This window comes from Mobula hypostoma, chromosome 1 (assembly GCF_963921235.1).
Source record: "Mobula hypostoma chromosome 1, sMobHyp1.1, whole genome shotgun sequence".
Classification (NCBI taxonomy): domain Eukaryota; kingdom Metazoa; phylum Chordata; class Chondrichthyes; order Myliobatiformes; family Myliobatidae; genus Mobula; species Mobula hypostoma.
The window spans coordinates 103,437,372-103,453,881 of NC_086097.1; the positions used below are offsets into that span (position 1 = coordinate 103,437,372).

General features: G+C 43.1%; 1 protein-coding gene across 1 annotated transcript in view; it reads left to right on the forward strand.

Annotated features, from left to right (window-relative positions):
* Positions 1 to 16,510, forward strand: part of cdan1 (codanin 1) — a 183,580-nt gene that overhangs the window by 142,710 nt on the left and 24,360 nt on the right. Inside the window, exons 22-23 of the mRNA XM_063054209.1 lie at positions 11,425 to 11,503; positions 12,023 to 12,171. Coding sequence (XP_062910279.1) covers positions 11,425 to 11,503; positions 12,023 to 12,171 — 228 coding nt within the window. The remainder of the gene's footprint in view (positions 1 to 11,424; positions 11,504 to 12,022; positions 12,172 to 16,510) is intronic.

The following is a 16,510-nucleotide window of genomic DNA, read 5'->3' on the forward strand; positions in this document are numbered from 1 at the left end:
AGTTTAAATATACTTTGAATTTGTTATCAAAGTATGCATACTGTATACAACCTTGAGGTTAGCATCTTGCAGACAGCCATGAAACAAAGAAACACAATAGAACCCATTTTTTAAAAAACCAACACAACAAAGGCTGTAAGACACCCAGTGTGTGAAAAGAAGTCATGCAAGCAACATAAAAGTAAACAAATAACACACAGAACATTAGCCGCAGAGTCCCCAAAAGTGAGTCCACAGTCATGGAGCTAGTTCAGCGCTGAAGCGAGTAAACCGCGTGGAGTAGTGAGCTAAACACCAGTTCATTCTTTGCCCTTGGCTTTGACGTCTTGATCAAATAGTAAAAAAAAGATGGATTACTATCCATTAGCGTGAGATCATCTTGAGATGTGATTCAGGCTGCAGCCATTTGGGAATTGTATAAATATAAAGCAAAAAGTCTTTGAAATGTAAAATATTAAATATATTCCTGGGGCTGACCATTCAAATGCAAATAACTGGGAAATTGATTTATTATTGTTGCACATACAGTGAAAAGATTTCTTCTGCCTGCTATCCACATAATTCATTTCATTATAATAGTGCATTGAGGTAGGATAAGGGAAAACAACAGCAGAATGCAGAATAAAGTGTTACAATTGCAGAGAAAGTGAGGAGTAGGTAGACAATAAGACGCAAAGGCCAAAACAAGATAGCTGTGAGGTCAGGACTCCATCTTACCATACTCACGAACTGTTCAATAGATGAGAATGGTCGGGTTAAACTCCATCTGCCATTTCTCTGTGACCTATCTGTAACTGATCTGTATCCCACTGTATTCTTTTCCAGTCCTCTACTCTTCTATGCTATCCACAACACCACCAAGCTTTGTATCATCTGCAGACTTACTAACCTACTCATCTACATTTTCATCCTGGTAGTTTGTATACATCACAAACTACGGAGGTCCTGAGTACATATCCCTGGAGAACACTACTAATCAAAGACCTCCAGCTACAATACGTCCCTTCAACCCTACCCTCTCTCTCTTTGAGCAAGCCAATTCTGAATTCAGATGGCCAAATCACCATTGATTCCATGCATCTTAAACTTCCAATTGAGCCTCCCATGAGTGACCTTGTGAAATGCCTTACTAAAATCCATGTGGACAACATCCACAGTTCGACCTTTATCAATTATTCTCATCAGCTCGTCAAAATATTTTATCAAGTTAGTAAGCCACAACTTGCCCCGCACTAGGTCATGCTGGCTTTCCCTAATTAGGCCATGGTTTTCCAGATGGTCATAAATCCTGACCATATAGAATTCTTTCAGTAACTCACCGGTCTATAGTTTCCAGGATTATCCCTGATTCCCTTCTTGAATAATGGAACAACATTAGCTACTCCCCAGTCTTCTGGGACCTCACCAATGGCTAAAGAAGACATAAATATGTTGGTCAAGGCCCCAGTAATCTTATCTCTGGCTTCTCTCAATAACTTTGGGTATATCCCATCAGGCCCTGAGTACTAATCCACCTTAATGCTCTTTAAGAGACCCAGCACTACCTTTTCCGTTACCTTGAAATGCCCTTGCATATTAATGTATTTGGCATTGATATTCCTGTCCTCTGTACCCTTCTCTTTGGTAAATACTGATGTGAAGTACTCAATTTAGGACCTCATCCACATCCAAGCAAATATTCGCCCCTTTATCCTTGAGTTGTCCTACCATCTCCCTGGTTATCCTCATTCTCTTGATGTATATATGGAATGCCTTGGTATTCTCTTTAATACTACTTACCAAGAATTTTTCATGGCCCCCCCGCCACCCTGCTTTCTTAATTCCTTTTTGCGTTCTTTTCTGGCTTCTTTAAAATTCTCAGGCTCTGTTTAATTCTGGCTTCCTAAGCTTTACATACTTTTCCTTTTTCTTCTTGACTAAATTCATCACCCACCTTGACATCCAAGGTTTTCTTAGCTTGCCATCTTTGTTCTTCCTTCTGACTGGAACATACCTGGCCTGTACTCTTATACTCTTTTCCTGTCCTGTACTCTTGCACATACCTGTGCAGTTGGTCATTAAACACCCCCCACATGTTGGATGTGGATTTGCCCAAAAACAGCTGTTCCCAATTAACACTCTAGTTCCTGCCTAATGCACTCATAATTTGCCTTGCTCCAATTTAATACTCTTCTGCAAGGTCCAATTTTTTCTCTCAGCCTCAATTTCCTGCCTTCTCCCTGCATCTCTTCTTGCCCTGACCTTTCACCATTTGGTCAGTTTCAATCAGGTTACCTTTAATTCTTCTGAATTCCAGTGAATACAGGCCCAGAGCTATCAAATGCTCTTCATATGACAAGCTTTTCAATCTTGGAATAATTTTTGTGAACCTCCTTTGAACCCTCTCCAGTTTCAGCATATCCTTTCTAAAGGGGCCCAAACCTGCTCACAATGCTCCCAAATGATGCCTCACCAGTACTTTATAAAGTTTCATCATTACATCTGCTTTTATATTCTAGTTCTCTTGAAATGAATACTAACATTGCATTTGCCTTCCTTACCACAGACTCAAGCTAAAAATTAACCTTTAGGGAATCCTGCACAAGGACTTCCAAGTCCCTTTGCATCTCAGTTTTTTGTATTTTCTCTCCATTTAGAAAATAGTCAACCCTTTCATTTCTTCTACCAAAGTGCATGTCCATACACTTCCCAACACTATTCTACTAATCTGTCTGAGTCCTTCTGTAGCCTCTCTACTTCCTCAAAACTACCTGCCTCTCCACCTGTCTTCATATTGTCTGCAAACTTTGCAACAAAGCCATCAATTCCATCATCCGAATCATTGACATATAATGTAAAAAGAATTGGTCCCAACAAAGACCCCTGTGGAGCACCACTAGTCACCAGCAGCCAGCCAGAACGTGCTCCCTTTATTCTCACTCTTTGCCAACTGCCAATCAGCCACTGTTTTATCCATGCTAGTATGTTACCTATTGCACTTAACCTATGCTTCGTAAACAAAAAAATTGCCAACATATATAACTATCTTTATGATTTTGTGTGTCTCTGTTTTCCTCTTTTTTAAAAGAACAGTCTCATTTTGTGACATGTTTTCAACATTAGAACTCTTTAAAAAAAAAACACTGAATCTAATGGAGGTCAGGGTAGACTAGCTGAACACTCCGGCAAGGTGAGGGGTTTATTATGCCTCTTTAGTTACTTGCCCAAAGCTATTTGGCTACGGTGGGACAGATAAACTACCTGATCTGGTCTAGGTTCCTGGAAGTGTTGGAGCAGATGGAAATTCTTTAACAGGTGTGTCCACCTCAGGTAAGTGGTCCTCATCATAAAGATCAGGCTACTCTACTGCTTCCTCTAACTTCCGTGAACTTTGAAGGCACACCTATTCCACCTGATTTCACCTTGTGATGCTCTGATCACAAACAATTGTGCATGCTGCCAGACTATTGTTCCTTCAGTGAATTGATCTGAAACCCAAACAGCTTCACCACTCCTAAGTGATGACAAAAATTTTGCTTTGTGCCTGAGATTGTGCATGCTCTTTATTTTCTCACAGTGTGTTGCTCAGAATGTCTTACTTTTTCTAAGTGAGGTTGAAGAAGGGAAGGAAGGGCAGGCTTCTTCTCCATGTTCAGCCCATCGACAACTCTGATCGGCTGTGGCCTTTTGCGAGAGGTGTAGAGCGATAAGCTAGTAGTGCTTTGTTGGGGTCTTTTTTGCTTTCAGTAGGAGATTTCACGGTTTGCACTGCTCTTCCCACTTCTTTATTTGTCTGTGGGTACTATGGACTGTTTGGTGTTTAAATTCATAGTCCCTAACGAAGGTTTTGAATTCTGAGCAGCTGAATCGTGGGCTGTGGATCCCTGTCTGACACAAGTGTCTCTGGTATTCCATGGCGAATGAATACAGCTTTCAGGCGCTGTATAACTGCTGCTGAGGATGTGGAGGACAGATTGGACACCTCAACATTCTGTGAGTAGTAATCCAGAGAAGATATTTGTCTCTTTTCAGCTCAAAAATATCTGTTCCTGCAATTTGCCATGGAAAGTCTGGGAATTCATGAGACAGAGAAGTTCCGCATGATATTTGTGCAGTTTTCTGTATGCTTCACATTGCTTTACATGATTTCCCAGCTGTGTGTTCCAACTAGGCCACCGCACAGATTGCCTTGCTCTTAGGCGACATTTTTCAATGACTTGATGTCCGTGGTGGATTTTTGCATGCATAGAAGCAGGAATGATGAGCCTGGTGCCCATTAGGAGCAAACTGTCAAGAATGGTGCGTGCGTCTCTTTCAAGCCAGTACGGTTTGAGTTTGTGAGCTCCTTTTGGAACAGCTGGCCATCTATGCTCACAGTATTGCACTACCTTACGGCAGATTTGGTCCCTTTTCAACTGTCTGTGAACTTTGTCCAGTCTATTCTGTGATGCAGGAAAGCTTTCATGCAGCTGAGTTAAGTTGATGATGGTATCTACTCTTCCATGAGGGAAAGTCAGCTCCTGTCCACTTGCATGGCATCTTCATTAGAATATCTGGTTTTACCTGATTTGTTGGGGACATGTTCAGTGTCATAACAGTATCACATAAGCCTCATTCTGAATCTTTGCAGATGTGGAGGTAAGTAATCCAAGTATTTCATTCTGAGGCAGCTGACAAGTGGCTGTCAGTTTCAAGTAGGAATTTAGCGTCACACAGGCCCACGTGAAAGCCAGCCTCTTCTTTTTGATTTGGGCGTAATGCTGTTCAGTTGGAGTCAGCGCTCTTGATGCATATGCCACTGATTTCCATACACCACTGCAATCTTGATTGAGCACTTCCCCTAGGCCAAAGGAAGAGGTATCTGCTGAGACCTAACGCCAATGTTGGCAGACAGATGAGCTCTGCTTTAAGTAATGAGAATGACTTCTCCTGTGGTGTGTCCCAGGTTCAAACATTTCTCTGAGAGAGGTCATGTACTGGCTTTGTTTTCTCAGCCAAATCTGGAATGAACTTTCCTTGCTGGTTTACCATGCCAAGGAAACTATGGATCTCTAATACATTCGGAGGTTGTTCCATGTTCCGCACTTCTGCCAGTTGGTCTGAATCTGGTTGTACTCCCTCTGAGGACATTTGGTGGCCGAAAAACTTCACCTCCAACTTTGCAAATTTGTGTTTCTTTTTGTTAAGGTGATTCAAGCCTGGTTCAGTTTCTCCAAGGCAGGTTCCACTCTTTTCATGTTCCTCACTTAAGCCTCTCAAGATGAGTATATTGTCCATGTGGCAGACTACACCTACAACTCTCTCCAAAGTTTGGTTCATCCTCATCTGAAAGAGTTCAGGGGCTGTTGAGATGCAAAAAGGGGGCCTCTTGAAGACACAGCGTCCATATGTTGTGATAAAAGTTTTGAGCTTCAGTAACTTAGCAACTAAATGGATCTGCCAAAACCCTGAGTTTGCATCTAATTTGGTGAAGAACTTGGGGGATTGGTGTACACATTGCTGTGTTAAGAGTCGGATGTCACTCCTGGTCTTAGTTGGATAAGGTACTCTTCTTTCAGTGCCTCCAGGCTTGCGAACAACTCTGGGTACTTCTGCTACTGAACATTGTTTAGCGAATATAACCTTGCAATGAGGTTCAGCTTCTCGATGGCATGTCGTCCCAGTAGTGATGAGAAGAGATTCTGAGCAACATAGACATCCTCTTTTAACTGCTTATTTTTATGAATGGATATAGTAAATGTTCCTTTCACACAGAGTTATAATGTTTCCCTGCACCCTTGAGCACTTTCTTTGTTGGGTGTAGCATAATGCCTGTTTTTTTTTTACCAGTTTTGTTAATATGCATTTGGGGATGGTTGTGACATCTGCCTCAGTGTCCATTTTGAACACCACTGCCACATTTTGCAACTGAATTATAGTACACCAGCCTTGTCTATTTGAATCAAGGAAAGCTTTCTCTTCATCTGAATCATGGTTGTCTTTGACCTTCTGAGAACTGCTTTTGAGTAATACTGGCTTTTATAATGGCCATCTTGATTGCATTGGTGCCATTTCACTTCTTTTGCTTAACACAGCTCTTTGAGGTGGAAACTTGCCACATCTCCTGGACTTGGACAGTTTACTTGCTGTTTGTTTCACTTGTCTGTTTTGTTTGACTTGAGGTCTACTGTCACCTCTTTCTGTAGACTTACTGATTGCACCTTGTTTGTACCCTATTTGTACAGCTTCTAGCTTTACCTCACCTAAGTTCTGCCTGTTGCTGATGAACATTCTCACTTTACCTGACTATAGTAATAGCTTTCTCTAGTGTGACACTTGCCTGCAGCTGAAGTCTCTTTGACAATTTGGTGTCTAGTAGCCCAACAACAATCTTGTCTCTAATGAGCTCATCTCTCAGATTTCCACATGCATAGTTGTCTGATGGGGCATACGATGCTGTGATTCAGCCATTTACACTTTCATCTGGCTCTTGTTTTCTGGAGTTGAACTTTGCCCCCTCATATATCACCTTTAGCTTAGCTGTGAAATATTCTTTGAAATTGTACTTTTTCTCAGCATCTATCAGGTCTAATCCACCCATGATGTCATCTGCTTTGTCATCCATACAGTATATCAGTGTGCTTACTTGATGCTGTTCGGAAGCCTGAGTAGATTTCTTGCAACCCTAAATAATCTTGAAGTATGTGAGCTATCTCTCAAAGTCCCTTGGTTTAGAGAAATCAAATGTCTCGGTTGGGGGGGTGGAGGCTGTATTAGGCAAGTAGGTGTTCCTGTTTGTTTATTTATTCGGACTACAAAAGTCTTCTTTTCTCTCCCTGACTTCATTGCTGTGACTGTTTCTCTGTGCACTTCTCGAGCTAGTGGCCAACAGAGTATTACAATGTATTCACTTTTGGGTGCATGTTGAAGGTGTTGCCTAGCCACCCTGGTCCTTTCTCAGCTCATATCACATAGTGCACACAGCAAACTAGCATAGGCAGTTCAGGTTGTTTAATCTTTGGATTTTTTTATAGATATATGCCAACAAGAACAGTCTTACTGTAAGTTCTTTGTTGGGGATGGCACTTGGTGTGCAGCACCAATTCATCAATGATTAACTATTTCTGTCACCATGTTGTGTTTGTTATAGAGGGATAGTGCAGAGCACACCAGAATACCTGCATGCAGGATACTCAACTGAACTTTATTGATAACCCTGGTTGTACAGTATGTGAACTCCTCCCATGTGGGAGCGGCTAACTGAGTGATATAGAATAACACTATTAACTACCACTACTCTCTTGTTGGACTATGTCCATGTTGATTTAAGGAACCCTCCTGGATGCACCTAACAAGTTCTGTCCCATCTAAACCACTTGCACTAAGAAGATCCCAGTTTATATTAGGGAAGTTGAAGTCCCCAAGTCCCCTATTGTTTTTGCACCTTTCTTTAATATTTCTTAATGTCCCGGTGTCTATAAGGGGGTCTGTTGTATAATGCCATCAGAGTGATTGCACCCTTCTTATTTCTGAGTTCTACCCATATAGACTCATTATTGTTCCCTCTGAGTGCAGATGTGATATTGTCCCTGATTTGTAGTGCAACCCCCCCATCTCCTCTTTTACCTCCCTCTCTATCTTTTCTAAAACGTCAGATCCTTGGGACATTAATCACCCATTCCTGTCTTTCTCTCAACCAATCCTCTGTAATGGTCACAGTAACACACTTCCATGCACATTTGTTAACTTGCTTCACATGAGGCTGCTTAACAAGAGCAAATCATATGGTGTTACAAGAAATATACTGGCACAGATAGAAGAATGGCTGGCAGGTGGGGGCTGTGGGTGGGAATAAAGGGGGGAGGCCTTTTCTGGTTGGCTGCCAGTGACTAGTGGTGTTCCTCAGGGGTCAATATTGGGACCGCTACTTTTCACATTTTGTCAGTGATTTAGATAATGGAATTAGTGGCTTTGTGGCAAAGGTTGTCAATGATTCGATGATAGGCAGAAGGGTAGGGAGTGCTGTGGAAGCAAGGTGATTGCTGCAGGACTTAGACGAGTTGGAAGAATGGACAAAAATTGGCAAATGGAATACAGTGTTGAGGAATGTATGATAATGCATTTTGGTAAAATGACTATTATCTAAATGGGGAGAACATTTAAAAAATCAGAGATGTGAAGGGACTTGGGAGTCCTCATGCAAGATTCCCAGAAGGTTAATTCACAGGTTGAGTCTGTGGTAAAGAAGGCAAATGCAATGTTGGCATTTATTTCAAGGGGAATAGAATTTAAAAACAAGGAGATAATGCTGAAGCTTTTAGATACTAGTCAGGTCGTACTTGGAATATTGTCAACAGTTTTGGGCCCCTTATCTCAGGATGTATTGTCATCGGAGAGAATCCAGAGGAGGTTCACGAGGTTGATTCTGGGAATGAAGGGGTTAACATATGAGGAGCGTTTGGCAGTTTTGGGCCTGTACCCACTGGAATTTAGAACAATGCGGATGGATCTCATTGAAACCTACTGAATATTGAAAGGGCCAGATAGGGTGGATGTGTAGAGGATGTTCCCTCTGGTGGGGGTATCCAGAACTAGAGCGCATAGCCTCAAAATTGAGGGACGACCTTCAGAACAGAAGTAAGGAGGAACTTTTTCAGTCGAAAGAGTGATGAATCTGTGAAATGCTGGGCCACAGACTGCGGTGGAGGCCAAGTCTGTGGGTATATTTAAAGCAGAGTTGATAGATTCCTGATTGGTTGGTACATCAAGGGATATGGTGAGAAGGCAGGTGTATGGGGTTGAGTGGGATCAGGGATCAGCCATGATGAAGTGCTGGTGTGGACACGATGGGCTGAATGGCCTAATTCTGCTCCTATGTCTTGGTCTTGTACAGAGCAGTGTGGCAGCTTACCTGCCCATGATTGCAAGGAACTGCAGAGTTGTACACATAGCTCAGCACATCATGGAGACTGGGCTCCCCTCTATCTATACCTCAGTAAAGCAGACATTCACTCTTCTCCCTCCTTCCATTTTACAGGAGATGTAAAAGCCTGAGAGCATGTGCCACCAGGCTTAAGGGTAGTGTCCATCCTGCTGTTAATACGACTATTGAAGGGTCCTCGTGTTTGATAAGATGGACTGTTGCCCTCATAATCGTCATCATTATGGCCTTGCATCTTATTGTCTGTTTGCAATGTAGTTTCTCTGTAATTGTTACTCTTTATTTTATGTTTTAGAAACATAGAAAACCTACAGCACAATACAGGCCCTTTGGCCCACAAAGCTGTGCCGAATGTGTCCTTACCTTAGAAATTACCTAGGATTACCCATAGCCCTCTGTTTTTCTGACCTCTATATACCTGTCCAGGAGTCTCTTAAAAGTCCCTATCATATCCATTTCCACCACTGTCACCAGCAGCCTATTCCACACACTCACCACTCTGCGTAAAAAAAAAAAACCCTGACATCTCCTCTGTACCTACTTAGAAGTACCTTAAAACTGTGCCCTCTCGTGCTAGCCATTTCTGCCCTGGGAAAAATCCTCTGACTATCCACACGATCAATGCCTCTCATCATTTTATACACCTCTATCAGGTCACCTCTCATCCTCCATTGCTCCAAGGAGAAAGGGCCAAGTTCACTCAACCTATTCTGATAGGGCATGCTCCCCAATCCAGGCAACATCCTTGTAAATCTCCTCTGCACCCATCCTTCCTATACTGAGGCGACCAGAACTGAGCACAGTACTCCAAGTGGCGTCTGACCTGTGTCCTATATAGCTGTTTTGTTATTGTGTTTCTGTCTACTAGCTCATTGCAGTTTTGTAATGAAACCATCTGTATGGATAGCATCCAAAACAAAACTTTACAGTGTATTTCAGTGCTTGTGGTAATAATCCAATTGCCAAGTTAACCTGGAATGATCAGCACAAGTCTCTCCATGAGTGAAGTGATGGGAATTGCAAGGCGAAAGGTGGTGCAGTGTATGAGCTGCATTGTTTAAATGGAGGAACATTGGGAAAGGTGAACAAGGGGAGACTGAGATGTTTGAAGATAGGGAAAAGGAGAAAATATCATAATGGAAACATTAGGTGGGTAATAGCAAACAAGAATTTTTGTGAATAGTGAGGTGAGATGCACAGAGGTGTAGGGTGCAGACCAAGATGAGGGTTGGTGATGAGCATAGTCATCTGGGCAGCACAGTGGTTTTGGTTTCATTTCCCATCGCTTATCAGCCTGGTTTCTGTCAAGAACCACATCAACCATCTGAACTCGTAGGGCAATGACCCTCTTAGGTAACACAATGTTGAAGAAAATCCCAAGAGTGGTAATGAGAGCAGATGCTGTGGCAAAGTTCACACGATAGGCCAAGATTGAATTACTTAGAGAAGGAGGAGCGTGGTGTGTGGGTGAGAGCACCCAAGTTCTGTGAGTTTTGCTGCTGGTGTGGAAAGTGTGAAGGCCAGCAGAGGAATAGGGTAAAGCTCCAGCTTATCTCAGGTTTACTTTACCAAGTTACTGTTGAATGTGTTTTCACCTTTTCAGGTAATGTATCTGAATCTGGACAGTGCATTAAAAATCTCATCTTAGAACACCAGCAGATTCCCTTCGTGGTTGTAAAGTTAGAGAGAATTTGCTATAAGGCAGGGTTGTTGTTTTCTCTGTGCTTTGGAAGTGGACGGGAATCCTGATAAAAGTTTATCAAAGTGAGAGGAATATATAGGATGCTTAGTCAGAATCTTTTTCCAAGGGTGAAAATGTCAAATACTAAAGGGAGTATTTGACATTCAGTAAAGGGAGTACTAAATTTAAGTGAGAGGGAGAAGGTTTGCGAGATGAGCTTTTGTACACAGAGTGGTGGCTGCCTGGTACGTGCTGCCAATGAAGATGGTGAAGAGTATTAGGCAGGGAGTGGGCGTGTGTAGACTATTGCAAGGAAATGGGATTAACTTAATTCAGCATCACGATTGACACAGACATGATGAGCTGAAGGGTTTGTTCCTGTGCCGTACTGTTCAATATTGTTTTGTAATGTTTTCAGACGGCAGATTCATTTTGAACACTATGTTCCTATTAGTAAGGGATGAGGTAGACTGGACACCTGTCAGCTTGGTTAATATAACAGGGTTACAGTGGGGGAATTCTCCTACATCAAAGCCTGTTTGGTTTTATTTTTGCTTGTGTCTTTACCAGGCCATCTTTTTCATAATCACCTTCAGGTATTATTTTCTTTCACTGTTCCGTCCACCTCCAGTTGGGTTAGCAGGCTGTCAATTCTTTACTCAAGTCTGATGCCCACTATCTCCTCCTTGAGATTGTCCTCGTCCATCCCTCTCAATATTGCTTGGAAGCCCATCCCCATCAGATTTGTCCTCCACACCTCCTCGTTTCACACCCATCCTTGTTTGCCAGCCCTCCTTGAAGCCTCATTACAACATACCTGACAGTATTACTGCTCTCTCCACAGGTGCTGACAACGGCAGAAGATATTGCAACCCGCCTTGCAACAGAAAAGGCCTGTACATGGCTCTCCGCTAACACTGCAGGTACCAAGGAGCACAACTGATCTTTTCCAAGGGAGTGGTACAGTTTAGGAATAATACAAATCTTTCACCACTGGCCTTCCCCCTCCCCATCAAATTTAATGCTTTGAAGTAAAATTGAAGAGATTGGGGTTGTGTGAGTAGATCCCCAGGCTCAGGGTAACTGTAAGCTGTGGTTTACAATTTTCCCCTGCTCATTCTAATGTGAGTGACAAACTACACAATAATGCAGTTAGCATGAGCACCTCAAAATAAGATATTGACAAAGTTTAATATTGTTAATTATATTATCACACATCAACTAATTAATGACAATGCTACTAATTATTAACAAAGGAAAATAAAGAAGCAAATATGTTGGGAAAAATGCCCTAAGCTCCCCTGAGTATTCAGCAGCAATTACACAGTGAATCCCAAATGTAGTTTGTTTCTGTATTGTGCTGTGTTGCTTAAAATTTGGTTTCATTTGGCACTGCTATGTGGTTTGTTCTCTATATCAGATTTTTTCTGTTTTACCATCAGCTTTAATTAAAAAAGAAATGGCATTCAGCTTTGAAAGACTCAAGAAATCTCGGACAACACAGTCGACAAATGCAACTGAATCCACCAGTTGTCTCCCAGACTGTAAACACAATGCACCGTCTCCTTCTCAGATAGCCAGTGAGTTTAAGGTATGTTACATTTGGCTAAATGTGGTAGAATGGAAAGTTGCTCTTTCAAAAGATAATCTTTAAAAAGATATAACAAGAACATCTCCATGTTCTTATCTGCAGGAGCCTAATAAATTGTATGTGTCACGTGGAATTCTTGCTTCTTATAAAACATATATTCATCTTACTAAAATTTAATTTTCCTGGTTCAAGTTTATTGTCAGAGAAATATACAAAAAGCTACAGCACAATACAAGCCCTTCGGCCCACAATGCTGTGCCGAACATGTACTTACTTTAGAAATTACCCATAGGGTTATCCATAGCCCTCTATTTTTCTAAGCTCCATGTACCTATCCAGGAGTCTTTTAAAAGACCCTATGGTATCCGCCTCCACTGTCGCCGGCAGCCCATTCCATGCCTTCACCACTCTATGCGTAAAAAAACTTAACCCCTGACGTTCCCTCTGTACCTACTTCCAAACACCTTAAAACTGTGCCCTCTCCTGTTAGCCATTTCAGCGCTGGGAAAAAGCCTCTGACTATCCACACGATCAATGCCTCTCATCGTCTTATACAGGGGTCCCCAACCTTTTGCGCACTGCGGACTGGTTTAATATTGACAATATTCTTGCGGACCGGCCGACCGGAGGGGGGTGGGGGGAGTAGAGTTGCCAACAGACAAGAGTAGCAGTCAAATACGTTGAGTTTGCCCCGAGAAAGACTACAGTGACCATGAAGCCTTGCACGGGCACCAGAGTGGGAGCCCTGGGCCTGTTTCCCTGCAACACGACAGTCCTATCGAGGGGTGATGGGAGACAGCGATTCTTGAAGGGGGTTCCTTATGCCCAGTCTATTCCACAATTTAGTTTTCGTTGCATTCAATGCAGAAAACTCCGCTTCGCAGAAAAATGTTGGAAATGAAAGCAATGTTTTCAGTGCTTTCATGGCTATCTCAGGATATTTAGCTTTGACTTTGATCCAGAATGCCGGCAGAGATGTTATGTCAAACATACTTCTCAGCCGGCCGTCATTTGCAAGCTCGAGGAGTTGATCTCTTTCCCGCGCTGACATGGATGACGCATGCATAATGACCTCGCGTGCGTTCAAGCTCAATAGTGCATGACAGGGAATGAGGAAAGGTGCAGCTGAGTCATATCATCAAATCATATCGTTTCTTCGCGGCCCGATAGCGCATGCTTTGCGGCCCGGTGGTTGGGGGCCGCTGGTCTTATACACCCCTATCAGGTCACCTCTCATCCTCTGTCGCTCCAAGGAGAAAAGGCCAAGTTCACTCAACCTATTCTCATGAGGTATGCTCCCTAATCCAGGCAACATCCTTGTAAATCTCCTCTGAACCCTTTCTATAGTTTCCACATCCTTCCTGTAGTGAGGTGACCAGAACTGAGCACAGTACTCCAAGTGGGATCTGACCAGGGTCCTCTCGGCTCTTGAACTCAGTCCCACGGTTGATGAAGGCCAATGCACCGTATGCCGCCTTAACCACACAGTCAACCTGCGCAGCAGCTCTGAGTGTCCTGTGGATGCAGACTCCCAACATCTCTCTGATCCTCCACACTGCCAAGAATCTTATCATTAATAGTATATTCTGCCATCATATTTGACCTACCAAAATGAACCACCTCACACTTATCTAGGTTGAACTCCATCTGCCACTTCTCAGCCCAGTTTTGCATCCTATCAATGTCCCACTGTAACCTCTGACAACCCTCCACACTATCCACAACACCCCTAACCTTTGTGTCATCAGCAAATTTCCTAACCCATCCCTCCACTTCCTCATCCAGGTCATTTATAAAAATCACAAAGAGAAGGCATTATAGAACAGATTCCTGAGGCACACAACTGGTCACAATCATCCATGCAGAATATGACCTGTCTACGACCACTCTTTGTCTTCTATTGGTAAGCCAATTCTGGATCCACAAAGCAAGGTCCCCATGGATTCAATGCCTCCTTACTTTCTCAATAAGCCTTAAATGGGGGTACCTTAACAAATGCCTTGCTGAAATCCATATACACTACATCTACTGCTCTACCTTCATCAATGTGTTTAGTCACATCCTCAAAAAATTCAATCAGGCTCGTAAAACACGACCTGCCTTTGACAAAGTCATGCTGACTATTCCTAATCATTATTATACCTCTCCAAATGTTCATAAATCCTGCCTCTCAGGATCTTCTCCATCAAATTACCCACCACTGAAGTAAGACTCACTGGTCTATAATTTCCTGGGCTATCTCTGCTCCCTTTCTTGAATAAGGGAACAACATCTGCAACCCTCCAATCCTCTGGAACCTCTCCCGTCCCCAGTGATGAGGCAAGGATCATCGCTAGAGGCTCAGCAATCTCCTCCCTTGCCTCCCACAGTAGCCTGGGGTACACCTCGTCCGGTCCCGGTGACTTATCCAAGTTGATGCTTTCCAAAAGCTCCAGCACATCCTCTTTCTTAATGTCTACATGCTCAAGCTTTTCAGTCTGCTGTAAGTCATCCCTACAATCGCCAAGATCATTTTCCGTAGTGAATACTGAAGCAAAGTGCTGAGTAAGTACTTCTGCCGTCTCCTCCAGTTCCATACACACTTTTCCACTGTCACACTTGATTGGTCCTATTCTCTCATGTCTTGTCCTCTTGCTCTTAACATACTTGTAGAATGCCTTGGGGTTTTCCTTAATCCTGTCCGCCAAGGCCTTCTCATGGCCCCTTCTGGCTCTCCTAATTTCTTTTTTGAGCTCCTTCCTGCTAGCCTTATAATCATCTAGCTCTCTATCATTACCTAGCTTTTTGAACCTTTCATAAGCTCGTCTTTTCTTCTTGACTATATTTACAACAGCCTTTGTACATCACGGTTCCTGTACCCTACCATCCTTTCCCTGTCTCATTGAAACATACCTATGCAGAACTCCACACAAATATCCCCTGAACATTTGCCACACTTCTTCCACACATTTCCCTGAGAACATCTGTTCCCAATTTAAGCTTCCTTAGTTCCTGCCTGATAGCCTCATATTTCCCCTTACTCTAATTAAACGTTTCCTAACTTGTCTGTTCCTATTCCTCTCCAATGCTATGGTAAAGGAGGTAGAATTGTGATCACCATCTCCAAAATCCTCTCCCACTGAGAGATCTGACAGCTGACCAGGTTCATTTCCCAATACCAAATCAAGTACAGCCTCTCCTCTTGTAGGCTTACCTACATATTGTGTGAAGAAGCCTCCTTGAACACACTTAACAATCTCCACCCCATCTAAACCCCTCACTCTAGGGATGTGCCAATCGATATTTGGGAAATTAAAATCTCCCACCACAGCAACCCTGTTATTATTATATCTTTCCAGAATCTGTCTCCCTATCTGCTCCTTGATGTCCCTGTTGCTATTGGGTGGTCTATAAAAAACACCCAGTAGAGCTATTGACTCCTTCCTGTTACTAACTTCCACCCACAGAGACTCCATAGACAATCCCTCCATGTCTTTCTCCTTTTCTACGGCCATGACACTCTCTCTGATCAAGTGCCATGCCCCCACCTCTTTTGCCTCCCTCTCTGTCCTTTCTGAAACACCTAAAACCTGGCAGTTGAAGTAACCATTCTTGTCCCTGAGCCATCCCAGTCTCTGTAATGGCCGCTCCAAGTACTGATCCATGCTCTAAATTCATCCGCTATGTTCATAATACTCCTTGCATTAAAATAGACACATCTCAAACCATTGGTCTGAGTGTATCCCTTCTCCATGACATGCCTGTCCTCCTCCTCATCCTGTTTACAAGCTTTCTCTATTTGTGAACCAACCGCCCCTTCCTCCGTCTCTTCAGTTTGGTTCCCCCCCTCCCCCCCAGCAATTCTAGTTTAAACTCTCCCCAGTAGCCTTAGCGAATATCCTTGCCAGGATATTGGTACCACTCAGATTCAAGTGCAACCCGTCCTTTTTGTACAGGTCACGCCTGCCCCAAAAGTGTTCCCAATGATCCAGAAATCTGAATCCCTGCCCCCCTGCTCCAATCCATCAGCCACGCATTTATCCTCCACCTCACTCTATTCCTATACTCACTGTTGCGTGGCACAGGCAGTAATCCCGAGATTACTACTTTCGAGGTCCTGCTTCTCAACTTCCTTCCTAAATCTCTGTAGTCTGCTTTCAGGACCTCCTCCCTTTTCCTACCTATGTCTTTGGTACCAATATGTACCATGACCTCTGGCTGTTCACCCTCCCATTTCAGGATATTGTGGATGTGATCAGAAACGTCCCAGATCCCGGCACCTGGGAGGCAAATTACCATCCGTGTTTCTTTCCTGCGTCCACAGAATCGCCTGAGTGCCCCCTTAATTATAGAGTCCCCT